Source organism: Daucus carota, chromosome 1 (genome assembly GCF_001625215.2).
Source record: "Daucus carota subsp. sativus chromosome 1, DH1 v3.0, whole genome shotgun sequence".
NCBI classification, from domain to species: domain Eukaryota; kingdom Viridiplantae; phylum Streptophyta; class Magnoliopsida; order Apiales; family Apiaceae; genus Daucus; species Daucus carota.
Genome location: NC_030381.2, coordinates 723,631 through 750,667, shown reverse-complemented (window position 1 = coordinate 750,667; position 27,037 = coordinate 723,631). Strand labels below are relative to the sequence as shown.

The window sequence follows — 27,037 nt, the reverse complement described above, 5'->3', positions numbered from 1 at the left end:
TTAATCCAGGCCAATCAGAGTTTATCATGCATGATGCTCGATTTCCATCTAGTTTGATGAAGAGGAGTTACACTCACTGGATGAATTCGCTTCATTTATCCATGAGTAAGAAGATGTCATCGGTACGGGAGTTGTGTTCGTTTAGTCGCCAGGATGGAATGAGAAGTGTCTTAGATGTGAATTACTATAAAAACTTAGTGGAGGTTATAACCTTCTTTAATGGTACCTTTGGACGTTTTTTAATATTAACCTGTTCGGGGTTTGGTTGCACAGTGTGGTATACATTTTTCCCATGTATTGATGGTCAAGCTCCTATGGAGCTCTTTACACCTATCGTCTCATATGATCCTCTCTTAAATATGGACTTTTTGGATCCCTCCTACAATTGTGTTGAGTTTACAGCTCAAAAGGATATGTCTGAGAGGATCAAATCAACATTTGTGAATGTTCCCCCGTTTTCTGAGATGAATATCCCGGCTAGTGGTGTGGTTCTTCGGAATGTATGTTTAGGCTTAATGATTGCCTTCATAATTACTACAGGTGTAGTAGATATGAGTAATGTAATGAACAATGTATAGAAGGAAAAAAATGGGCATTGTACTTCATTCACTTAGTGTGTCTAACGTCTTACGTTCTCAAAACCATTATCTATCTAATGGATATGGATATTGTATTCTAAAGCGCTTTAACTCGTCTTTATGTACACGCCAACAGCTATTGGAAGATATTCTCTTTGTTCATAACGATTTAACGACAACTACAAGTTGGTCTATGCCTCTTGATCAATTAGAATCAATTCTACAACAAATATGTTCGGATGAGTACCATCTATCTCCACTAAGATATCTTCTCATCCCGGAGTATGCTTTTTCAAAGTATTATGCCGAAGTACTTATATCATCTTATCCTGATATCATGTTTCGCAAAAGTCGACGTCATCGTGGTTCTATAGAGGTTCTTTTACCGCATAAGGATGATGTAGTGGTCTACACTGGTTTAGCACGTTTCTTATATCGTTTCTCTTGTGGTAGCTTACCGCTAAATGATGATTACCGAATATTGAATCGATCAAGTATCGAGGCTTTTTATAAAAGTCTTCTAGGTATAAGGGTTCAAAGGTTGTACTCAATTGAATTAGATGAATCCTTGAATTTCATTCCTAAAACTCATTTATTAGAGACGCTGTCACCTATCCTTCATGATAAGTCTGTCTATAGACTCATATCTCAGTTGATGGAACTCAATATTTTACATCAGGATATGTATCATCCACCATCTCCTTATGGTATACCAACTCTAGGTGAAATATGCAGAGTCTTATTCAATCTATACTTGGCCGAAAGCTTTGATCCTGGCTTTGCTCGAAAGTATCCTAGTATTGAGTTTGAGAGGTATTATGATACCGTTTTTATCTTTATTAAAGACAATGAACAAGAAAAGGCTTTCTTCGGTATAGAAGATCTGCTGGTAGATCTTGAGCTAGTCAACGGGTATATAAAGTCTATCGATACTTTAGGATGTATGTACTCGAGAATAGGTCCTGTAAAGAAAGTCTTTCGTATTGCACCTGATGGCACGATAGAACGTGGAGAAGATCGATTTGATTGTATATAATATAAGTAGGTGTCTATAATAGAAGATCTTTCTGCCGCTTATCTATGGATCATCTTGATTCTTCTCAAGATGCTCGACCTCTTTGTCGCGCTTAAAGGGTTCTGAAAGATGAGCATTATCTCTTTGTTCTTGCGTATGATCATCAGTCTTATCTGAACTTCTATCCAGCTCCTGCGCACTTATATCAATGGAAGAAGAGCTATCGTAGTAGCTGTCATTGCTCGAGCTTGTAGTGTAATCGTTGGTTACTCTGTCTTCGCTTGTAGTGGTATCGTTTACACTTGTAGTTAAGCTAGAATCATCATTCTTGCCATTGCTCTCTACATCATAGCTATCATAGTAGCTGCCATTGCTCTCATAATCATAGCTATCATTAGAGGGTAGGAAGTCTGCTAAAGATTCGAGTCTTTCGTCTCCATCCATTTGTTGACTATCCATGTATTTAGAGTAAGCGACCTTGACACATGCTATACGATATTTGTACAACATCAAAAGTCGTTGGTCAGCATTATCTCCCTTCTCAGCTTCTCTTTTTAGCTCCATATGGGTTCTCTCTTTCCATAGCCATACGTGTTGTGCTTTTTCTTTATCCTTGAATTTGTCAAGAAGTATCTTAACGTCTGGATCATAGGGATAAGGAATATCCGCAGAATAATCCCCAGCATACCAGTTGGATAGTGTAATATCTTCTACTGTTGTCTTACCTTCCCTGATGTCCTTCTGGGTCTTGAAGATAGCATAGGCCCGGTTTACACACCTGATTTCATCTTTCCAATAATTTCTTGTTCTAGGGTTGTATACATTGTCTGAATTGAGTTTGCTCAGCATTTCTTCTGCTCTTGCTTTGCGATCCCAGATCTCTTTCACTCTATCTTTGTTCTCCATTCTAATAACATAGTGTTCAATCAATTCATTTTCTCCTATGGTGTCACGTTGAGAATAATCATCTACGTTTCGCGCTGTAGTGTAATCATTTGCAGTAGGCGCATAGGTAGAAGTAGGCTCACAAGTGCTGCTAGTTGAAGAAGTTGTATCTCTTTCTTTTTGTTCTTTTTCTCTTTTCATCTCTTTTACAAGTGCATCCCATCCTGAAGAACTGTTAGTTGTGGTAGGCGAAGAAGTCCTATTGTTATTGTTGTCTGAATCACTTGAAGAATGGTTCTCAGGAGGGGTACAACTCTTATTGTCACTCCCAGAATTGTTATCATATTCTTTCTCTAAGGACCATCCCTTGCCGTTACCAGAGCTATTATCATTGTTGTTATTGCTATCGTTGCCAGGGGAGCTATTCTCTGGTTCACTATCATGGTCATCCGTATGTTGAGTGTCAACAGTGCTATAAGAAGTGCTATCATAGTAGCTGCCATTGCCATCTGAACGAACAGTTCTTGCTTCTGTCTCTTTGTTGCCATCCGTAGGCGTAGTTGAAGAAGACTTCTCAGAAGTGTTAGTAGTCTCATCTTCTTTATCCGGTAGGATTTCATCCTTATTGTCACCGTCTTCATCACTCCCAGAGCTATTGCTATTATCATTGCTTTCATGTGAACTGCCGTAGCCAGAGCGTGAGTCTGAGCGTTCATCAACGTTGTTGCCACCTGAGCGTTCGTTGCTGTTATGGTTATTGCTATCATTGCCAGAGCGTGAGTCTGAGCGTTCGTTTCTATCACTGGCGTAGCCGTCTTCATCACTATCATTGCCAGAGCGTGGGTTCTCAACAGTGCTATAAGGTGCATTAGTCGAAGTTCTATCATCAATGGTTGTTGAAGAGCTGGTTGGCGAAGAAGTGCTATCATCAACGTTGCTGCTTTCTGTCTCTTTCTTGCCATCCGTAGGCGTAGTTGAAGAAGTGTTAGTAGTCTCATCTTCTTTATCTTTCTCATGTTGGATTTTCTTGATAATGTATCTCAAGTCCTGATTTGAGCAGTCTTTTAAGTTTTCCACTTTAAAGGGTGTGGTCTCCAACCAAACATTATTTTCACTGTATACCACTTTCCTTTTGGTACCGATATCCACATTCATCGCAAGATGTGACGTTTTCTTAACAATCCGAAGTTGATTCCAATCAACACCAAAGGGAGTCGAATACGGTACACTTTTCTCGTTCTTTCTATTAGCATATTGGTTTTCATACCAATCAATGTCAACAAAATGTTTTGCTGCACCCTTGTGTTTTAGTACATCTTTACCATCAATTGTAGTATAGCAATAGGTTTTAGGTGCTAAAAAGAGCCCCCACGCTATTTGATCTTCTAGCTTCAATTTCCCTAAGACTGAAGAAGATACCATATCATCTGAGAGTGGGTTACCAAGAACTATAGAGTCTGTGTCTGTGTAGTAGCAGTCCTCTCTTGCTATATATGGATACATATGGATCCTTGCACATGCTGTAATAGCCGCTGCTAGTTGGACTGCAGCATTCTTAGGCGGGTCCCAACTATCTGTTGATAAATCTTTCTTTAAATTCGCTACGTATGTATCTTCGTACAGTTTGTCCCCATTTATGAAAGTATCCTTTCTTACTAATTGATTGTAACAATCTTGATTGCAGATCTCGGTAATAGTCATTTTTGGATTGATACCAAATCTGCCGTAAAGTGAATTCATAAGGATTTTGTAAACATAAGACATTCCTTCATTCCCATCTTTCTTAGCCTCTAACCTGCTATTATATAGATCGTTGACAAAGGTCTTGAAAGGGCTTTCCGTCTTCTTAAAGAGATAGCCACGTAGAGGGTAGATGGTGTAGCCCAAATCGCGAGCATATTTCAACTCCTCGCTATAGTAAACACCGACAAAGTATCCTGTTGGAAAGATGAGAGATCCATTAACCTTTTCCCTATAGGGTAGAAATGGTTTTTTGATAGAATCCGGGCATTTCACATAAGCCTCAATAAATCCATAGAGGGTGTCTAAATCTTTCTTCCTCAGATCTCCATTCCAGTATGGTTTACCAGCAGGCATTGGGTATTCTTGCATCACATAGGGATAGAGAGAGTTCACATCATAGTAGTACAAGTTCTCACCTCTTGGTTTATAGACATCAACATGACCTCCGTAGTAGCCCTTCCTGATGAATTGATCTTCATTCACGTTTGGGATGTGGATTGGAAAAGACGAAGCATCATAGTATTGAATACGAAAGATTCTCATAGCTAGGGATGATATGGTCAAGACTGTATTTATGTTCACATTATAGATATTCAAGATGATCTCTTGAGCTTTTTTCAGAACTCCTCCAAGTAGAAGCACATCCTGCTTCAAATACTCACGCAATTCTTCTTCCCTAAGAGAGATATCTTCCACAGTTTTGAGTTGCTCATGATCGAAATCATATTTAGCCCCAAGATCCGGACACAGGCTCTGTGCCAGGGTAGCCAGTTTTCCAGGAAGTAGATTTAACGAATCTTTGAAGGAGAATAACAGAACACCTTTCTTATCAACCATCTTTTCATTCACCTCTTGTTGCATCTTTTTGTAGACTTTGATCTCGTAAATTCGATGGTTTCGAATCAGAGGTTGAATGCTGTAGTATGGATGATGACAGATTAAGTGCTTAAGCAAGATTATTCCATCGAATCGTGATAAGTTATGGAAGTATATAGACTTAGCTGTCTTATACTGTGTAGTAGCTACTACATCAATCCGTTTAACCATCTCATATAGGATTTTCTCGCTCCTATCTTTGAAGGATGAATAGATTGCTTTGTAAAGCAAATCCTCGCTATAGAAAGTCATAATATCCGCTTTATCCACTTCCTTTTCAGGTAGAACCACCAGTAAACCTACTGCGTATGGAGTCTGCACTTCCATCCCCGTATCATCCTTATGAAGAATTGTCTCAATATCGGCCACCATAAATGGTGTAACACCCTTAGGATTAGGATTGGAAGAAATGATTTGCGATATATTGCTATTATAAGTACGTTTCTTATTCGAAATAGGTTTAGCAACAGGGGGTTTGACATCTCTTTTGTCGTTTAAAACCAACGAAAGAAGACCAAGACTCTTCTTGCTCTCGTTCTTGTTTCCAACATGGTTGCCATTCTCACTACCGTCCCAGTCTGAATTGTAGCCATCATCATCATGAGAAAGATCCTCTAAAAGGGTATCAAGTATCTTTATGATTTCATCTTTTGAGAGATGTTTTTCAAGATTTTGACCAGTTAGAAAAATACGCAGGGCGATTTTGCTAATGATAGCACCTTTGTAAGTCTCAAAAACTTGGATAACAGCCCTATAGATATAGGAAAAGATATCCTTATAAGGAAGGAACGCGCTACCATCTAGTGGAGTCAATGGTATTGCATCACATATAGTATATGTAATATCCTTACCATCCTTATCAATTAGGGTCAAGGTAATAAGGAATTTGGAATATCCTTTTACCGATGAGAAGACATAACGAATTAGAAGATCGAAAATAGCGATGATTATTAAGACGATTTCCAGAACGGTGAAGCCCGGGTCTATATCATGGGCAGCTTGAATCAAAAACGGATGTGGAGAAGCATATGTTGTATGACGAATACGCGTATAGAATAGATCAGAATCGAAGTAACGGCTTGTGTATGAACGGGTTGTATGAACCCTTTTGTATGCCCCCTTTTTTACTAACATACTAATACTGTAAACAATATCGATCGGAAAGCTCTTTTTTGAAAGATTCCCACTTTCGCTCATGAGCCTCATATCTGGTGGCTAATAGGGTTGCTACAGGTGCATTTGTTGTATCACTATCGATAGGACCGCATACAGCATTAACATAGGTATTATATGAATTCACTATAATTGTTTTCTTTTTATTCCAAAGATTCTTTTTATTCCTAAACTCAGTTGGAATACAATTATTTAAGAGAGATTCGAGTTCACGAGAAGGAATAACTCTTTTGAATTTCTCTGGATCATGGTAACCTGGTTTGGAACAATTCATATAGATGAACTCGTTGATCGTTAAAAGAGGTGGACCCAATTCCTTATAGGCTGAGATATACAACAACGGCAAGCTAAAGCAACAGTCTGCTATTGTTATAAAGTTGTCGTGAACTGTGTATATAGGGATAGGGATAGAAGGATCAGAGAGTAAGAACTTGACTACATTCATAGCGAGACAGGCATCCTTTTGATGAATGAAGTTGACGAAGGTTGATGACAGCGTTTTTCGACTATCTCGTTCCTCCGAAGGTATTGAGAGAGTTACCTTTTTCCTCGAATGAGTGCTTTTTGAGTAGACCCATATATGAGTCTCTGATGATTTTCGATAATCCTGTATTGTTGTAAATAATGGGACTTTATAGCAAACTGGGTTACCCCTTTCTGATGAGAACCATCCAATATTTTGGATCATATTCATCAAGCAATTCAGTCTAGAATATTTCACCTTAAAGAAGTCATAAAAGACTTGAGCCACAGCGTTCTGGCGCTTACCCAGATCGAAAGAGAAACTCTCTTGCAGAAAGATACCCGTGCTCATTAATGTTTTACCATATATCATAGGCATAAAGATTCCTTTCACTATCTTACGCGTCAGATTATCACTTACAGTAAGAATGAGTGAATCATTTTTATATTTATCATTATCATTTATGTAGACTTGCACTTCTTTGAGAAGGTATGAATAAATATCTTGGATATTGGAATCACCCGGTCGTTGTATAAGATTTGTATTCTTAGCCAGATCTTTATCTAATAAAAAGTAGCTCATTAGCTGATAAGCACTCGCGGAGGCGTCCTGGGTTATAGGATAAGATGTTATAGCTTGTAGATCTTGAGTAGTTGAATACTCTTTAAATACAACAACACATGACAGGAACTGTAATGGTTTTTTCGCATCACAAGCAAATTTGATTAATAAATCATTAGGAGCTTCTTCAAAAGTACCTTTAGCTTCCTCAAACCATTCCACAGCATCATCGTTATTATCGAAAGATCTGTAAAGGTGGGATGCTGCACAATAAAAGGATATTGGAATAGAAGAGGAGACTTGAGAGTCTTCTTTTGCAAAGATGACCAGACTTCTGGCTAGATCACGTTCGTGGAAATGTAAAATACCACTGCGATAAATTCGACCTCGGAAATCCAGAAAAGCGGGTAAATAAAAATGGTAGCCCTCGTAGGCTATTGCTAATTTCAATATGTATTGCTCATAGCCGGCACGCTGAATGAGTTTCATCAATTCTTTGAATAAGGTGGCAAGGCGTACACTTTTGGAGAAATGATATGAATAATACTTCTTCTTAAATTTCTCATAAATATCTTTGATTTGTAATTTAGATAGAAAACTTGGTAGTATTAAACCCTGCTCAACCAATAGAGACTCATTTTGACGAATATATGACAAGAAAGAGCTATTAACCTTAAATGGTTGACTTTGCAGTTTATTCATGATATCACATAATTCAGTGGAATTATCATCATGGAATTCTAAATAAAAATTATCTAGGTTCTTTGAGCTTAACAAGCGGTAACGCTCATCTACATCCGCAGTTAAACTACTTAAATAACCACCCCTTAGATCGGATAGATACTTAGGCTTTTGATTATCCTGGAGAATACTTTGCCAATCTTCTGGTTTGCAGACCATGGGCAAACTAAACCTTATAGGTAAATCGGATGCGGGAATTTTGCAGTGTACGTACTGATGTTTAGCTAAATAAAAAGAACCATTTTTCTTACGGTTTGGTTCATCTTCAATATTCCCAATAATCGAAATTTCGATCAAATCCTTTCTTTCCAAGAATGAAGCTAATTCATTACCAAAATGAAAGGTGTTTTTCGGGGACCCATTAGGTTTCGGAGCGATATCAACGCCGGCTTTAGCAGTCGATATGGATTGTTCATACCTAGATTTGCGATTCTTTAATAGTTGGATCTGAGAACGCACAGTAGTATCTAGACGATCTATTAGAGTTGATAGACGAATGACTGAATCAGATTCCACTGAATTAAACAACACACTTAACACATGGATTAGTAAAACTTCCAACGTATGTTGACCAAAAACATTGAGTGAGTCTTTCTCTTCAGCAGTGAGCTTAGAACTTTTCAAAAGATAAGTCATTGCAGATGAATCATATCCTTTCTTGACTGATTGAAAACCCGCTTTCTTTCTCTTTCCAGATGAATCATCAACAACAGATTCCTCACCTCGCAGAATCATCATTTTGACTGCGTTAGGGACTGTTTTATACATCGATTTCTCATCAAATTCCAAAGTGGAGTCCTCAATGAATAATTGAAGTTTTCGCAACTGCTCATCGCTAAGATGTGATCCCCTACATTGTTCCAGACGTTTGAATACAATCTGTTTGTAGATCGAATCATTCTTTGTAGGAAAACAATCTTGGTAGCTTGAAGTACTCTCACTTAGTTCAAAGACACTCTTGTAAAAATCTGACCAGAATCCAATAACTTTTTCACGATCATCACTGCCGATAGGTGGCAAGAACTCGTGAGTTCGAGTAATCCAGGTTGTCTCCTGGGAATCTTTCTTTTGATTCATATTGTGACTATTTGAGTTGGAGATATAAAACTAGGATTTTAGGCATAGCTATATGAGTCAGATATAGCTATGTGGCCACCACCGCTGTGACCTGGTTTACTAGACTACCCATATATGCAGTGAGAGGCTGGATAACTCAACAACCTCTGATACTTTCCGGGATTGGGCATCCATAATATGTTGAGACCTTATTAGTCTCTACTCTATGGACTTGGATCTCTTTTAAACGTGAAGTTGCTAACTCATCTCCCCGTTGCCCTACGACCACTAGTTCTAGTAGCCAGCATTCACACTCTATATTTGCTAGAACCTAGATAGGTTCCACTATAGAGATAGGCCTGTCTTATACTCTATAAGGGGTAGAAGGTGTGTATCTGTATTCGCTCTTTTCATCCAACTCGAAATATCGTAAGAGAATAACTTTTACGCCCAACAACTCACATGCCTTTCTTGGCCCAACAGGCTAGCTCTTTTCCACAAGTCTTTCTTCATAGAGGAGGAAGCGGAACTATAGAGATGAAATAAAAATATGAATATGAAGAATTTCATAGACGAACCCTGTTTTTCAGTCGGAATCGGAATCGGAATCGGAATAGTTCTTTCGCTAGCTTTCTTTGCCGGGTTTAAAGTGGGGAAGGGCTCTGAAATTCTTATTTTGGAGTTGGAATTGGACAAACTCAAACAAAAAACCGAGTCGAAACTAGAAATGATTTTTAAAGATTATACTGCTACAAATGGTAATCGTAGATTACCTGACGAACTCGATTTCAAACATATAGTCGATAATGTCTTTATTATAGACGAGTCTTTGCAAGAACAAATTATAGGACTGCACAAAATATATTTAAATCTCATTAGTCATGGCACAGACAGTAGTTACTTTATTGAGATTCTGAATACGTATGGCCCTTTTGTAGGTATGTAGTTAGGACTTGGCCTGGAAGAATCAAATGAAATACGAACAACCGCGCTGGTCGTAATAGATCAACTTTCATGCTCCAGCGTGAAAGTTCCATTTCAGGGAAGGACGACGTACTATGATACTTTCTGTTTTGTCGAGCCTTGCTTTGGTCTCTGCTTTGATGGTTGTACGTGCTAAAAATCCGGTACATTCCGTTTCGTTTTCCATCCCAGTCTTTCGCAACACTTCAGGTTTACTTCTTTTGTTAGGTCTCGACTTTTTCGCTATGATCTTCCCAGTAGTTTATATAGGAGCTATAGCCGTTTCATTCCTATTCGTTGTTATGATGTTCCATATTCAAATAGCGGAGATTCACGAAGAAGTATTGCGCTATTTACCAGTGAGTGGTATTATTGGACTGATCTTTTGGTGGGAAATGTTCTTCATTTTAGATAATGAAAGCATTCCATTACTACCAACCCAAAGAAATACGACCTCTCTGAGATATATGGTTTATGCCGGAAAGGTACGAAGTTGGACTAATTTGGAAACATTGGGCAATTTACTTTATACTTACTATTCCGTCTGGTTTTTGGTTCCTAGTCTGATTTTATTAGTAGCCATGATTGGGGCTATAGTACTGACTATGCATAGGACTACTAAGGTGAAAAGACAGGATGTATTCCGACGAAATGCTATTGATTCTAGGAGGACTATAATGAGGAGGACGACAGACCCACTCACGATCGACTAAACGGAGAAGTCGCGCCGAAGGGAGCATATTGGTTCGAATCCAATTCGTGAGAAGAGTCCAGAGTGTGCTCTCAACTCGACTTGCTGCTGCATTAGCTACACGAAAATAAATATACAAAGCATAGCTTGACTCCTTATAGAGCATAGCACTGGCCAATCTCTATACCTAAGAGTTGTTACAACCTTAGCGAAGGAAACGTTTCATGTTCCTGGGGCTACCTTTCTTAGATGAAACCAGGAAGTGCCGGAGAACAACAAAAGAATCGAATCCATGGGCGTGCCACAGCTATTATTTCAAAAGCTCGGAAATTACTTCTGGGAACAGCCAGAAGATAGAAAGACCAGTGCCTGGCCTGCTACTGCTTCGGATGGATAATACGACGTTACTACTCTCCTTCTTGCTTGCCATTTCCTTTTTAAAGCTGCTCATTCTTCAACCCCAGGATGTGATGACCTATTCTATCTTAACTTTAGCTACTCAGAAAAACCTAAACGATGGATGTTTTTCCCCCGTCTTCCCAAACCAATTTACCTATTTGAGATGTCTCCATCTCCATGTGTGGCGTGATAAGATAAGGACCACTAGGGGCCCGGTTTGTCCTTCTTCCCGCAAGAACCCTAACCCTTCATTCTATTCCATACAGCCTTGGTAGGACATCTATTTCTCAATTCCATAAACCGGTAAGCTCCATTTTTTTATAGGACCTGAAGGCTAGGCTAAACCTCTCTCAAAGGGATTCCTGAGCGGAACTCTTTTTAAAATAACTGGCGATATTCCCTTAACTGCAGATTCAATAGCACCGATTATGAACCCGGAAAGAGAAGAGCACCGTCTACTCATACTGTCACACCGGCCGGCAACGACTTTCACTTTCTAAATAGAAAGGAAGAGGTCAGTCACCAACAGGAGGAGGATATGAAAGAGAGTCCCAATTGGCCCAATGCCGGTTCGACAAGAAGAAGCAGAATATAGAGCTCGAAACCCGGTTTTCTTTCTTTTTTCTGGATGAGATCCAAATCCAATCCCGACATCAGGAGCAGCTCAAGCAACCTCTATTACTAAGAGGAATCACGGGTTCGCTCGGGTCAGTTGGAAAACCCCAGCCTTTGTCCTTCACCACAAAACAAATAATGGAATGGTAAGCCAACTAATTGACGACTATACAAGCTGTATACCGGTCGATAGACCGATGAGACCTCTGTTTGATCTTCCTGAAACTAGAAGAGAAGGAAGAAAAAAGTCAAGTGAAAGAAGCTCACATACCTGCTCTTCTTTCCCACTCCAATTCGTTCTTTCTTTGGAGTGGCCTCGTCCTCTTGGTAAGAAGACTACTACACTAGATCACCTGGTGCTCACAAAAAGAAAAGCAAAAAGACAAAGATAAGGGAGGTAGAAGCTTCTAGGTGGTGGAAAAAGCGCTAATAAACTTACATCATGTTACTTAAACGTTATGCTTAACACATGAAAATCTAACATTTCTAAAACGAAGTAGAGTTGCATTTCTTCCAAAGAAAGCTTACTAAGTTTACTTAGATAGTGCACGAAGACATGAATAGCATGCATACGCAAAAGAAAGGGCTAAGATAATTGACTGGGCTTGCGATCGAGGAACTGCTAATAAGCATGTAATGCATTCAACAAAGGATTACCTCTTTAGGTTTGGGGTCTACTAAAGCTTTTTTATTCATATGTTATTCCATCCTTCACTGACATAAATTGCCGCTTTTGAGCCCATTGGAAGTAAACCAATGGAGATATCTTTATCTGATTCAACACCTAAAATCTTTATCCTACACCTAAATATAGCTAAAAAGTAAAGCGAAAGAAGCCCACTATCCCACTCTTCTTTCTCCCCCTAGCGACAGGGGGCCTCGCCTAGACTAAAGGCTACATTGAATTCCGATCTAGATAAAAGTAAAGCCGCTGCCCAGCTCTACCTTTATGTATGCCGGAATCGACCAAACGGAACTAGTCAGAACGGGATTTCACACCTGGCGAATCTTTCACTCTACCTCCTCTTATTAAGACCATAGAATGTTCCTGCAAATTATGACCTTCGCCTGGAATGTGAGCAAATATATCATGTCGATTGCTCAACCCTCAAGCAACCCCAGGAATAGGAGGAATAAGAGAAAGAATCTGGAGAAAGTAGGGACTTAAGGGCCCTAAAGTTTCCAGGCTTTCAAATATTGCTACCAGTCTTTCAAGATTGTCTGGGTCTCCTTCGACCAATTTCTGGACTAAATCGCAAGATTTCGTGCCACGGGGGAGTTGGGTCCCTCGTTCTTCAAGGAGTGGTTGTATGAATCGCTGGTTAATCTGCTCCTTCAATGTATCTCCAATATTTTAATTCACGTGCGCCTTATAATTTTCATGGTTAAGCCCCCTTGTTACACGGGCCGCTCGAAAAAGAAAGAGTATAAATACAGGCGCAGGTACTAGAAAGCAAAATTTAGGCATTATTTCCAAAATATAGGCCAAAACTTCGTTAGACATTGCGCGTGTAGAACACTGACTAGAGGAGCAGAGCAGCAAGAGCATCCAGTGATTTTATCAATAGTAGGGACAGAACCACACTACAGGCAGAAAACAGCATAAGAAAGAGAATAAGTATACTAGAGAGCTGGAAAGAAACTTATCTAAGCACTAAAAACAAAGCTGAAATAAGGAATGGGAGAAGCCATAGTGCAGATCACCTTTCACTTTCTCTAGAGTCCAGCCCTTGGCCTTGGTTCTATCAGCTATGGAGTCTTCCTCTTGTTCTTCCCTTCTCTAGTACAGATCCAACCACAGGATCTCTGTATGTATGCGCTGATGAGCTATACCTCCCGGACGAAACACTTCTCAACCCTGTAGATGTATATATATATAAGTTTGAGTTCTGGACGTCTTGGTATTGGATCCGCTCTTCTGTTAGCATAAACATGAATTAGATTCTATTCGTCTTCTTTATTCTTAAGAGAAACCCCCCACCCGAACCATTCTTAAGACCACCAAGCCCTCTCGAATGAGTTCTACTATAGAAGCTTTCAACGTAGACCCGGGGACAAATCTTTCACTCACTGAGAAGTGAAAACCTGTGACTAGATCGTCCTGAAGACGGATGCGACGGGAAGAAGTGGCATTTGGAAGTGTTGCTGACTTAACATTTAGGTTTCGGCATAACAAAGCTTGCACTGTCTTTTCGCACTTAGGCGCACAGCGTGCCATTGGTAATGATTCTACTACGGTGCCACAAATTCGCAAGCTGATCCTAAGTAATCGTTGTTGTTCATTGGATTCCGGAGGAACTACTTCGTTAGGATTGGGGAATTGCTGCGATTCTTCCTGAATAGCCTGGATTCTCCCGTCGAGAGTCACTTTGAAAGTCTTACCTAAACTCTTCCGACTGAATATGATAAAGCCTATAAAACAACGAGCTACTATCATTTCTTCATTATAGATTGAGATCTTCTTCGAACTTGATGCACAAATAGATGGAATAGCAGCAAATAGCATCTTTCTAGCCTGCATATTCGTGGAAATCAATCTCATTTAGAAAGCCTTATCTCTATCTTTCAGCAACTGAACGGGAAGTGGTTTAGGAAAGGACTTTAGAATCGGATGCGCTCGCCCAGCGAGAAAGGCCCTGACCCTGCCAACCAAGTCAAAATCAAAAAGAAAGAAGAGAACAAAGGAGAGTGAAAGCCCTTCTAGGGATATGGAAAGAATGAAGTAATGAAAGAGGAAGTCATCGGCAACCCCTCAACCTTTGGATTTCCTCCACCAATTGCTGCAAAAGTAAAGGGTTCGCCCTTTACTTTTTTGGATATGAAAAGGCAAAGTTCTCGCTGAAATAATTAGGATTTTCTCTTTGAACTCGTCCCGGAATGGGCATTATGGCAAAGAACAAGAAGAAGACAAAAGGAGAAATTTGCCCAATAGTCACAAATGGTGCCTCCACAGGTTGACATCCGATCCAACCTAGTAGTAAGCGATCCGCCAAAAACAACAAATATATTATATGGTAAATCGGGCGAAATTTTGCACTACGTACATACATACTTTGATTTAAAAAGGGTAAAGCCAGCAGACATATAAAAACTGGTGCTATTGCGGCTACACCTCCCGCTTTGTCAGGTATACTACGAAGAATGGCATGGATCGGTAGGAAATACCATTCCGGCACAATATGAGGCGGGGTGGGCATCGGATTAGCGGGTATATAATTGTCGGGATGCCCCAAAACATTAGGAGCATAAAAAATGAAAATGGAAGAAAAGATAGCAAAAGCTACCCAACCTACCAGATCCTTTACATAATAATAAGGGTAAGAAGCAATTTTATCCGTATATGAATTTATACCTAATGGATTATTTGATCCATATTGATGCAATGCGCCCAGATGAAGAATACTGGCGCCTACTAAAAGAAAGGGGAGTAAATAATGAAGACTAAAAAAACGATTTAAGGTGGCATTGCCCACGGAGAAACCACCCCAAAGCCAAGTCACTATGGTATCTCCTACTACAGGTATGGCGCTAGCTAAGCTTGTAATTACTGTAGCTCCCCAAAAGCTCATCTGACCCCAAGGTGGTACGTATCCTATAAAAGCTGTCACAATCATTAATAGGAAGATTACAACTCCGCTACACCGAACAAATTCCCTAGGACTGCTATAACTCCCATAATATAGACTACGAAACATATGAAAGTGAACCACAATGAGAAACATACTTGCCCCATTAGCATGCATATAACGGAGAAACCAGCCCCCTTCAACATCTCTCATAATGTGTTCTACGCTGTTGAAAGCTAGATCCACATGAGGTGTGTAATGCATAGCTAAAAAAACGCCAGTCACTATCTGAATGACTAAACAAATACCAGCTAACGGACCGAACCCCGCCCAATAATTAAGATTGCTCGGGGTTGGATAATTTATCAAATGCTGATTAAGTATGGAGAATATAGGTTGTTTAAGAAGAGAGAATCGTTGGTTCCTTATAGTCATTTCATTCTCTTTTCTATCGTGTATCCTGACAACTCTTAAAGTAAAGAAAGCACACCGCTTGCCTATTCCGCCTAAGCGGCCCGGTGCACTTTTCCTTAGAATATAATGAATTGGAAGAGAGTAGGTGAGGTCTTTCCTCACAAACAAATGGAATGGGAATAAGGCTTTTTCATTCAGCGCAGTTGCAGCCTTATTATATAGATCTAGATAAAGGACAAAGCACTGGTCACGTTACAGCTACTGTGTTGACTGTAACTATAAAACGAGAATTCATTTTAATTAAGCTTCCACAATCGATTCGTGAGCACAGACGATTTGATAACAGAGAACAGTAACTCTTTCTTAAAGGGCTAAAAAAGAGATAGAACACTCTTTCCTACTCCAGGCAAGTACTACGGTACGCATACGGACTATAACTCCAGCCTACTGCTCCGTACAGAGTAAGGATTCAGGGCTTTAAAAAAATGTTATGTTAGGTTCTTAGTAGCAATCGGATACTTTTTCTTCTTTTACTTCACATAGCCTTTCGTCTCCTTGATAGCAGGAAGTTCTCCAAAAGTATGAAAAGCTGGAGGACTTTGTATCAGCCATTCCGGTGTGTTTGGATTCTGTTCAACAGCCCAAGGACTTGGAGCGCATCTTTTGTTGTTTCCACTGCTTGAAGTGATTGTTACGACCACGAAGAAACGACAAATCCCAACTACGGATATATAAGAGCCAGAACTGCTAAGGGCATTCCATCCAGCGTAAGCATCTGGATAATCTGGAATGCGACGTGGCATACCCGAAAGCCCTAAGAAATGCATGGGAAAGAAGGTCGGATTCACCCCGAAAAAAGTGATCCAAAAATGGATTTGACCTAAAGTTTCAGGATATGTCCGACCAAAGATTTTACCTACCCAATAGTGAAATCCTGCAAATAAAGCAAAAACGGCTCCCATAGAAAGTACATAATGGAAATGTGCAACCACATAATAAGTATCATGTAGAGCAATGTCTAGCCCAGAATTTGCCGGAACTATTCCAGTGAGTCCTCCTATGGTGAACAAAAAGATGGACCCTACAGCAAATAACATGGGTGTTTTGTATTGTATCGAACCCCCCCACATGGTAGCGATCCAACTAAAGATTTTGATTCCAGTGGGGACAGCTATGATCATGGTAGCTGCGGTGAAGTAGGCACGGGTATCAACGTCTAAGCCCACAGTAAACATATGATGAGCCCAAACAAGAAATCCAAGAACACCTATACTGATCATGGCATAAACCATGCCTAGATACCCGAAGACCGGTTTTCCCGAAAAAGTAGAAACGATATGACTTATGATACCGGATCCAGGCAGAATGGGAATATACACCTCTGGATGGCCGAAGAACCGAAAGAGATGCTGGTATAATATGGGGTCTCCCCCTCCAGCGGGATCAGAAAAGGTTGTATTAAAGTTTCGATCGGTTAATAACATGGTAATTGCCCCTGCCAGTACCGGAAGTGATAATAAAAGTGGGAATGCTGTCACTAGAACGGACCACACAAATAGGGGTGATCTATGCATAGTCATTCCAGGTCCACGCATGTTGGAGATAGTTGTTATAAAGTTGATAGAACCTAAAATGGATGAAACACCAGATAGATGAGGACTAGAAATTGCTGAATCAACTGCTCCTCCAGAATGGCTGGTAATACCACTTAAGGGCGGATAGACCGTCCACCCAGTGCCGCTACCCACTTCTACTAAGGCTGGGCTTAATAGGAGCAAGAGACTTGGTGGCAACAACCAGAATGAAATATTATTTAATCGTGGAAATGCCATGTCAGGCGCACCTATCAGAATCGGAACAGACCAATTACCAGATCCACCTATCATCGCCGGCATAACCATAAAAAAGATCATTAAAAAGGCGTGAGCCGTTATTAAAACATTATAAAGTTGATGATTCCCGCCAAGAATTTGATCGCCGGGTCGTGCTAATTCCATACGAATCAGTACTGAGAAGCATGTGCCCATCACTCCAGCAATGGCACCAAAGATGAAATAGAGAGTCCCTATATCTTTGTGGTTAGTGGAGAACAGCCATCGGACCGGATTTGTCGTAAAATTGAGATTCTTTTGTTTCCTTCCTTATCAGAGAAGGGTCCCTCTTAGGGAGCTGGGGCTTCCTTTTTAAAAAGAGGGGGGCTAATACACAGGGAAGAGGCTTACTAGAAAAAAAAGACTAACTAACTACATAGCTACTTACATAACATAATATAATTTCATAAAGTCACTCTCTCCAACCTTTTATATATCCGGCTTTATAAAGTAAATATGAGATTTGCGTTGGTTTTTCCAACGAAACTAAGCACTTTTTTTCTTTATCATTCGGAAGAGCTCTTTTTGTGGTCTCACTTTACCACCATCTGAAATGCGCGATACTTCGATTGGTGGAAGCCAGTCTATGAAGATTCCCCCTTTTCTTACGTGCAATTCCCCTCTTTCGGTAAGCATCCAGTATCTCATCAAATGAACATTGCTCTAAGCTTGTCCTGTAGCTTATACGTCGTTTGAAAGCTGCTTCAAGGGTCCAACGAATAGCTAAGGTTTGTTGACGATCCCTGGCTACAATCCCAGGGACATCATAAATAGTACCTGCTCTTCCTACTCTTTCCACTTCGCATATGGGCTTTATATTCTCTAGGGCGTCAACCATAAGTTTGATTACATCGCGTTCAGTTCGACCGGGGCGATGCAAAGTCTTATAAACAATAGCACGAACTCTTGTTTTTTTACCTTCTTTCATGCGAAAGTTGACCAACTTCTTGATCAATTGTTTTTGCTCACCATCCAAGTCCCCCATATAGCTTAGAATTTCCGAGCAATTGGAAGCCGCTTTCGATGACGAGGCCGAAGAATTTATATTACGCGATCGTTACTGTCCATCTTTATCAGCCAACTCCCCAGTTTCCAACAGTGACTAACCTATGGAGTGCTATTCTTGCGATAGAATGCTCAATTTTAGCCATATAATGGATATGATTCAAAGCCAGACTAGTCAGATAAGATAGAGTAGAATTCCCGTCAGAATCTTCCTTACTTAAGAAATATCCCCTGGCTGGGAGAGCTTTCTTGCTTACAGGGGTGGAACCGAGGCAGGGCTAGTTGCTTGGGATTACTTGCTAGCAAGAGGTAAAGCTCATACAAGGTATGGCAAAAGCAATAGTAGTTATCCGGAGACTGACGGTCCTTCGTAGGCTTTGACTATGATTCTCCCGCGCACCTTTCTATAGTATAATAGCATAGCAAGTATATGCTTCTAAAGCTATACAGTATAGTAGCAAGTATTGCAAAGAAACCGTTACTAGTGACTGTATGATGCAAGAGACTCTACCTGGTAATAACCCGTATTTCCTCCCTAATTGGCCCAGAGCAACTAGAAAGAGATTCTTTAACCAGAAAGAATACTGTAATAAATAAGCTCATCCTAGGCATAAGCTCTACTTTCTCTCTCTTGTGGTTTCATCTTGTCTAGCAGGTGAGGAGAGCCTCTTCTATCTATTTTTATTTATTTTAATAAGTAATTCTGCGCTGTTCTCTTATAAATGGAAACTAAACTCAGTGTCTTCATCTTTTGCTTTTACCAGGAGCACACAGCACTGGGATGATTAACTGTAAATTCTTCCACAGCCGGCTTAACAACTTTAGGGGGACTGGTATGCCGGACTTAACCTTGGGCAACAACTTTCTGAACGTCCTGAGATCAACATGCGACAATAACCAATCCTCATCATCATCCCCTTTGTCTTCACCGTCACCATCTACATCCACTACAGCATCATTGCCCCTTTCGCCTTCACCATTTTGATTTCCAACTATAAATGTCTCAGCAGTTTCCACAATCCCAGACGCAGCAATGAAGATGGACTATGAGGGGCCTGGCAGAGGTTCAGGCATTTTGTATTCTAGGAGTCTTCCGCAGGGTAAAGGACTGCTCTTTGTAGATCAGCAGCTAATTTCAGGAGAAGAAACGGAGACCCGGGTCAGGGCATATGCCTCAGATGTTAACCTCTTTCAGCGCAACTTTGCCTTGGTGATGATGAAGCTTTCAGATTATCGTGTATTGACTGCACCAATGGGGCAGGTTAGGCTGAATTGTCGCAAGGTTGTTTGATGAAGCTATCATACTTCAGCATTTGTTTGTTACACATTTTATCTGCTATTGCTACATTATGATTGATGTATAGATACTTATGTAGCTGGGCCTTTGTTCGGGGATGAAATCCTTGGAAAGGAATACGCGCACATTGTTTTGTAACCTTTTCAGAATGGCTAGGCTTTCCCCCTTAACCTATCAAATTGCTAAAGACCTTGACATCATATCATTCTGAAGCAGCTGCAATAAACCGGTCTTTCTTTGTCATGTCAGGAGAAGGCGGGCCACTAAAAGCCTGGCCACGAGGGCATCTTCTCTTCTACTTATACTATAGATCCGCACAGCTGCTTCCCGAAAGGCCCCAAAAATAAGCCCTTATAGGCACATTTGGGGCTAGACAGATACCATGTGCTTCAAGGCGTCATAAACGTTGGATCTGCGCCCAGCAGTTGGGACTGCAACAAGCAACTAAAGAAAATCAACTCGAGCAACCCTTCTCCTTTACTTTACCAAGTATGCCTTTTAAGGCTTCAAGCTGGGATTTAAGGCATCTTTTATCGATCTTCTGGGAAGACTGAAAGGGTATACTCGGGAGATAGAGTTCTTGCAACAATACATACTGAATGATAGGCTTTAAGCCGCTTTCGATAGCTACCTTTGAGGAGTTATATCAAGAAAGAACCTGCTTCAAAAGCCTGTGAAACTGCTATTGTGATTAAATCGAAGATTAGCTCTTACGCTCTGAGCTCTTAAAAGAAGAAGAAAGAGGCTATGATCAAGCCCGTTGCGGCAATCTTAAGCTAAATAGGCGAATATTGCAGCTCTGACTTCCTAGCTAGGCAAGTTAGGTATATAATAACTCGACTGTAAAAGAGAGGTACGGAGTCACTCGACCGACGGGAGAAGCATTAGAAGGACTACTTAGGATTATTATTTGATAGGTACACGACAGCCTTGTCACTTGCAAGAGGACAGGTTCATCAACAAAGTAAGTTTCAACTCATCAAACCCTCTCAATTATGTCTGTGTGTATATATAGAAATATATGTACGTGTGTGTATATTGTATATCTCATATGCGTGTTCTGCATCTACTTGCCTAAATTTATGTTTGATTCTCATTCCACCTTTGATTACAGGCCCTACTTTCTCGGCTTCACCTTCAATGCGACCGACCTACCTTCTGAAGATTACTACGATTACATTGTAGTCGGTGGCGGGACAGCCGGTTGTCCCTTGGCGGCGACATTGTAACAGAGTTTTCGCGTGTTGTTGCTTGAAAGGGGTGGAATTCCGTACGGAAACCCTAATCTGATGAGCCAAGACGGTTTTCTTGAAACCTTAACGGAATGGATCATTTTTAGTCCACTGCCCCAGCTTTCACATCCAAAGAGGGAGTTCCTAACGCCCGAGGGCGAGTTATTGGGGGAAGCAGCGCCATTAACGCTGGTTTCTATAGTCGGGCAGATCCATATTTATGCAAGAACTCTGGTCTTAATTGGGATCTCGGAGTGGTTAACCATTCCTATGAATGGGTTGAGAAGGCCATTGTGTTACAGCCGGACCTCAAGAATTGGCAATCCGCTGTCAGAGATGGCCTAATTGAAGCTGGGGTTGATCCCTACAACGGTTTCACTTTGAAATCACTATGTGGGTACCAAGATTGGAGGCACTACCTTTGATAGGATGGGTAATCGCCGCAGTGGTAGTGGGTCATCTTCATCAATATGCTAAACCCTTGAATATCCGGGTTGCTTGTTCATGCCATTGTCGAGAGGATCTTGGTAAGCATCATTATCTTCTTCTGCTTTATCTGCCTCCAAACAATCTGCTATTGGGGTTGGTCTCCCGCGACCGCAGCCACGAGAAAAGAAGAAAGAGCTAGAGGCAGCTACTATGATACAAAGACAGAAGCATCTTCTACTATATTTCTTTTCCAAGCTGTTCAAGTTATACAAAAGGCTACAACGCAGGCTCACAAAAAAAGAGGTTCGTTACGGGGACAGGATTTGAACCAGAACCAGGAACAGATAACCGCCATCGACAGCTTTTGTCATTGAAACATCAAATCCCCAATCGCTACATTCTAAAAGGTCTCAACCGTGTGTTAAATGGCTGTTTTGTTTCCAGCGCGTATAACACGCAGCAAGTCAACTTTCCTTCTACGCTAACTCCTGAAAATGTGGAGCTATAGCTCGGTAAGCCTTTCCAAGACCAACAACCTAATAGTCTCGATCCGCGATCAATGGCACTCACACTTCTTTATTCAAGTAGCATAAATAGGTCTTCCTCAAGTAGTAGCCCTATTTATTCAAGCGGCTAGTGTAGCTAATACAGCAGCTAGTGTAGCGTCGGAAGCCACTAGTGTGTTATATCGGTATAGTAGAATAGCATAGCAAATAGATGCCTTCTATAGCTAGACAGTATAGTCTCAAGTATTGCAAAGAAACCTCCGGCAAGTCTAGCTGTATAGTCTTATATGCAAGTAGTTAGTAGCCCCGCTCTCTAGCAACCCTACCAGACTTCTATTCTAAGTAAACTATCTTTATGCAAGCTAATACACGTCATAATCAATTAGCAAGTACTGCTATGAAGAAGCGTGGTTTCTTATATAAGATATTTATTATGCACCGTAGGTCTTATAGAAAGAGTATATAAGCTGTGAGGCTTCGCCGACTGAGAACAGAAGAGGCTTCGCCGACTGAGAATACCGGTTTTATTCGTTGTATTTGATCTAATAAGAGCTGTATCGATTTTCTTGTATATGAGTTGAACCATTCTACCTCGCGACATGATAGATTTGATCCGTAGGACTTCTGGCATCTAATAAGAACTTCTCTTTAAATGGAACATGTAGGAACGTTAAATACGGTTTTCTTGCTGCCATGCTCCCAATAGATTTGACTGTATATAAGAGGTAAAGAAAGAAAAGAAAGCAAGTGAGTAGACCTATATACGGGATACGAACGATAGAAGAAAGAGTGTATAGAATACAATGTTGTTAAGAGTTCTGCTGTTTTAGCAGTTATTGTAGCTATTGTTGTTTGAACTAAGCAAGTGTAGCTAACCTCGCATTCTGTAGCTGAAAGCGCTATTCAATGTTGCAGTTGCTTCTAACTATTAGCTCTTTGTCCGGTAAGTTCTCTTTTAGTTGCTTGGATACGTAGTTAAAGCAGAAAAGCGATGTATAGCTTTATAAGCATATACAGTATAGTAGCAAAGAAACCGTTGCTAGGATGCCAAGAGACTCTACGAGGCAATAAGGCGTGTTATATGCTTATAACAAGGTAGTTTACTTGCTGTTAATGTATCCGGTCTTACCCAACCAGCTTATGGCACTGTAGCAATTCAATTGACTTGAAAGAAATCCCTTAGCTTAGCGACATCCGAGGTCGAATGCTTTTCTGCTGTTCAAAGAAATGCTTACCAGGTCTGGGCTGGATCCCAATCCAATAGCCGCAATTAGTTCGGAAAGACAAATGCCGGTCTCGGGTCCTAGTAAGACTGACTTTGCAGCAGATTCCGTGGCATCGGACGCAGAGGCATAGGCACAGGTGGCATCGTGCGTAGGTAGAGGCGTAGGCACAACCCTATTCTATTAGTAGCCTTAAATGGGGCGGGGCATGAAGCTACAGGTTCTATTTGCGGTCGTGAGACAGAGGTCGGAGGCAACATGTTATATAGGCAGCCATGCATATTAATAGATCTTCTTCTTTCTTCTTCTTTTCTTTCTTGAGAAAGAAAATCCATAGGTGCTGGAGCGAAAGCAGCTCGAACGAAGAGAAGAAGCTGCAACCATCAACGGCAAAAAAAAGACGTTGCTTGCGTTAGTGTTCGTAACGAATCCCTCGGGAGGGCATAGGAAAGCGACTACACCACCATTGTTTGAGCTTATATCGATCGTTCCCCACCACAGGTTTATCCTGCGATTTCTCTTTACTGAACCTGGCCGAAAGGATTCGTAATGTATGTGTCAACGTTGACAAAGCTGTTTACGTAATAGGCTGCTGGCTAGAAACATAGGAATTTTGAATGTTGAGATGACTGGTTTATCGATACACTCGAGTAGACAACAAGCCCAACTTATTTAGCCTCTATCGCGCAAAAGGGACTCCACAGGTGTTATGTGTTACATTAAAGCATAAACTACGGATGACAGCATTCTTTAGCTGCATATCGAGGTCGGAATGGGAACGAAGAGGACTAAACCCCGTAATCTTCCTGCCTCTGGTCGAGCTAATCGGCGGTAGCGAGCAGAAGAAGAAGCGAAGCTACAGCAGTCCCATTCCTTCTTATCTACGTAAGACATAGAAGAGAGTTCAGCTAGCTTTCCGTAACGGGCTACTAACTACGACCTTGCTTCCCTATATTAGCAGCACGTCGAAGGCCTTCGTCAGGTGTCGGAATCACATTTAGATTGTGGTCTATGAACTCAATACCAGATAAAGAAGCAGCTAACAACTGAAAGAATAGAGGGAAGGTAGCATTGCTTTCACACTTCTCTCTTCGTCATTCTAAAGCAAGGAATGAAGTAGCCCGTATAGCAAGAAGGAAGGGTATAGGAAATGCAATGAACTTCATCGTAATAGATAGATCATAATTTAATGCGTCGAACTCTAATGAGAGATTGTTGCATTCATTAAATCAAAGTAAACGATACATGTTGATTGCGCGGATAAGCCTTCTTTCCGGGAGTTATGAGTGAGTAGCTACTATGGTAAAAGCCCCATATGCTATCAGTAAATGATACACGTTGATTGCGTGGATGCTAGTATCCTTGGTGTTACCTTACATCCACGTAGGATAGAGGTTAAATAAGTAGGTTGAAGAACGAAGTCTAGTGCCAATGGTACAATCTCTTAGCAGTTAACAACAGCCATCTGATTCTCATATATAAGAATTCCCGGCAGGCGGCATCAAAGCACAACGGCTTTCGGCGGAGTTTACGCCTTCCTGTACAGGTTTCTCACAGATAGATGAATAGCAAATACAAGTGAAGCAGCCGGCCTAGAAGAGATATGTTCTTCTTCTATCTCTTGCACAAAGAAAGCTAGCTCTATTGGCAATCTCTATTCTTTCTATAAGACCTACTCCCGCTGGTCGAGCATCTTTCAGAACCTACGGCAAGTAAGAAAAAAGGTGCATAAGAGAAGTTTAGTGTTCTAGAAAGAGGTGCTAGCAAGTGAGTATACCTATATACGGTATACGAACGATCTATCTCAACTAGCTATGGTAGTTAGTGAATGCGGGAGACAAGCGTTAGCCCAAAAGCGTTAGCTTGGCTCCGAATGAACGACCAGAAAAAGTCTGTATGAAAGCTCTAAGCAAGTGAGTATACCTATATACGGTATACGAACGATAGAAGACAAAGAAAAGAAAGAAGGAGCTAAGCAAGGGCGGTTATGCTTCCAATCTGCTAAGAGCATGTCTGTCCTCTTCTGAAAAGGTGATGGCTGTGGTTGGCTTTGCTCGTGCAGAAATGAAAGATGAAATGAGCCCTGCTCTCCTTTTTAGAGACTTTTCTCACTCCCATTTCGGGCTAGACCATCGAAATCTTCAACTTCAGGCTAAGCCTACATAACATATTAAATCACGGATTAAGTCGACATAACATCCTAACGTTCAGTCAGGTTTTTCCAATTGGATTTCCTTTTGCAGGTAGAAGTAGGGCATTTCACTCACCTTAGAGTGAGTGAGGTGATTACAGAAAAGTAAAAGAACTCTGTAAGAAAAAAGTCCTTTACCTGGTTGTCGCATCTTGTCACCCTGTCTGCTTATCTGTTCGTAATGCTTCCTTCTTCGATTGAATGAAGTCCTTCTGAACTGGAATCATGAATGGGACTCGAACCCATATCTACGTGCGACTTTCCTTTAGTCGAGATCATGACGGGAAAATCCCGCTGCCCAGGGTCTCGGCGCCCTCCTCCACCTTTCGGCGAGGTATTTGCCTAGCTGCCTTACCTTTAACCCACCCCCCTATTCTTATGCGCCGTCGTCTTCCCAAGACCTTATGTTCAAATATAACCGCGCCCCTCTTATCGCCCCCTTCCCTGCCACTCCCTTCTGAGTGCGGCTTCTGTTCCGCCGCTTCGGCGTAATTCATAAAAATCCGCTTGGACTTGCCGGAAAAAAGGACTATCCCTTCCCGCTTCTCTCAGGCTTTCGATGAAAGGAACGCAATAGCAGGAAATTAGAAAACGAAATATCTCAACCGGCTGCTATTATTAAAAAAATATACCGCTGAGCTAACGAGGTTAAAAAGAAAGAAGAGAAATTGGGCCATCTTTCCCGAGAGAGGCCGCCCCCTCTCAGGGCAGGGCAGCAGTCTTCTATTTTTAGTCAACTGCTCTCTCTATGACGAGCTTTCCTGTTTCCTGGGCTCTACTCGCCCGTCTACGCTCCGACCCAAGCAAGAATTGAAAAACGATGTTTCCTTTGATATTCGACGAGAAGTCTTCGACTTACCCGCATTAAGATTTCAAACTTGTCGTCAAAAATGGAAATAGTGAATCAAGATCTAGATGGATCCCTATCTTTATCTCTATCCACGGAGATACCTATCTATATGGAGAGAGATCCATCTATGAATCGATCTAGACTATCCTCTATCCGGATAGATATGTCCCTATGAGCGACTACGCCGATCCGATCTTTATATGTTTTGGCCACGTCCGTTTCCGCTCCGAAGAAGAAGGTTTGGATCTTTCAATCTTATGTCGTGAGGGATGTGACCTATGTTAGGTCCATAAGATACCACAGCTTTTAGTGTTCTATGATTCACCTCCGAATAATGAGTAGGCAGTTCGATTCTTTTTATTTTTCTCTTCATAGTAAACTGATGGGAGGGTGCGGAGCAATAGGTCGAATTACTATATAAAGAAGAGTTGTAAACTATAGGACTTCTTGTTCGGGTAGGAAGATTTCGGTTTTTCTCGTTCCTTCTCTTCGATAAGAATAGGGATTTGAAATGATACAAATTCCTCTTCATTCTGTTGTGCTCAGCGAAAGAACTGCCTAAGCATACTTTTATTTTTATGGATCCAAAAAAGTTCTTTGTTCTTTCTAAGTCTTCTTCTTGCATAGAAGAACGCAACTGTTGCAAAAACCCGTCTTTTAGTAGTAGGCGGCATCCCCTCTTAGTTTTGAGTAG

General features: G+C 41.0%; 6 protein-coding genes and 1 pseudogene across 6 annotated transcripts in view; 1 reads left to right on the top strand and 6 right to left on the bottom strand.

The window, feature by feature from the left end:
• Positions 1-380: 380 nt before the first annotated feature.
• Positions 381-6,303, bottom strand: LOC135151248 (DNA polymerase-like). The gene has a single exon (XM_064089060.1). It carries the CDS (start codon positions 6,301-6,303, stop codon positions 1,657-1,659), a length of 4,647 nt encoding a protein of 1,548 aa, XP_063945130.1. The 3' UTR covers positions 381-1,656.
• A 21-nt stretch (positions 6,304-6,324) lies between these two features.
• On the bottom strand, positions 6,325-9,112 carry LOC135152347 (probable DNA-directed RNA polymerase). Its single transcript, XM_064092438.1, has 2 exons — positions 6,457-9,112; positions 6,325-6,347 (listed from the first exon to the last, which is right to left on the bottom strand). Exons 1-2 carry the CDS (start codon positions 9,110-9,112, stop codon positions 6,325-6,327), a joined length of 2,679 nt encoding a protein of 892 aa, XP_063948508.1.
• Positions 9,113-10,101: 989 nt separating this feature from the next.
• Positions 10,102-16,582, top strand: LOC135151263 (NADH-ubiquinone oxidoreductase chain 6-like). Its single transcript, XM_064089118.1, is given in 2 exon segments — positions 10,102-10,752; positions 10,754-16,582. Coding segments are annotated over 2 exon segments (726 nt in total). The 5' UTR covers positions 10,102-10,149; the 3' UTR covers positions 10,877-16,582.
• Positions 12,586-14,301, bottom strand: LOC135151260 (ATP synthase protein MI25-like; annotated as a pseudogene).
• Positions 16,216-17,766, bottom strand: LOC135151251 (cytochrome c oxidase subunit 1). Its single transcript, XM_064089073.1, has one exon. It carries the CDS (start codon positions 17,764-17,766, stop codon positions 16,270-16,272), a length of 1,497 nt encoding a protein of 498 aa, XP_063945143.1. The 3' UTR covers positions 16,216-16,269.
• Positions 16,216-19,822, bottom strand: LOC135151262 (small ribosomal subunit protein uS7m). The gene has a single exon (XM_064089116.1). It carries the CDS (start codon positions 18,593-18,595, stop codon positions 18,149-18,151), a length of 447 nt encoding a protein of 148 aa, XP_063945186.1. The 5' UTR covers positions 18,596-19,822; the 3' UTR covers positions 16,216-18,148.
• A 1,467-nt stretch (positions 19,823-21,289) lies between these two features.
• Positions 21,290-27,037, bottom strand: part of LOC135151252 (small ribosomal subunit protein uS4m-like) — a 6,414-nt gene continuing 666 nt past the window's right edge. Inside the window, exon 1 of the mRNA XM_064089087.1 lies at positions 21,290-27,037. This exon is cut by the window's right edge and continues 666 nt beyond it. Within this exon, the coding sequence (XP_063945157.1) occupies positions 26,540-27,037 (498 nt within the window). The 3' untranslated portion in view covers positions 21,290-26,539.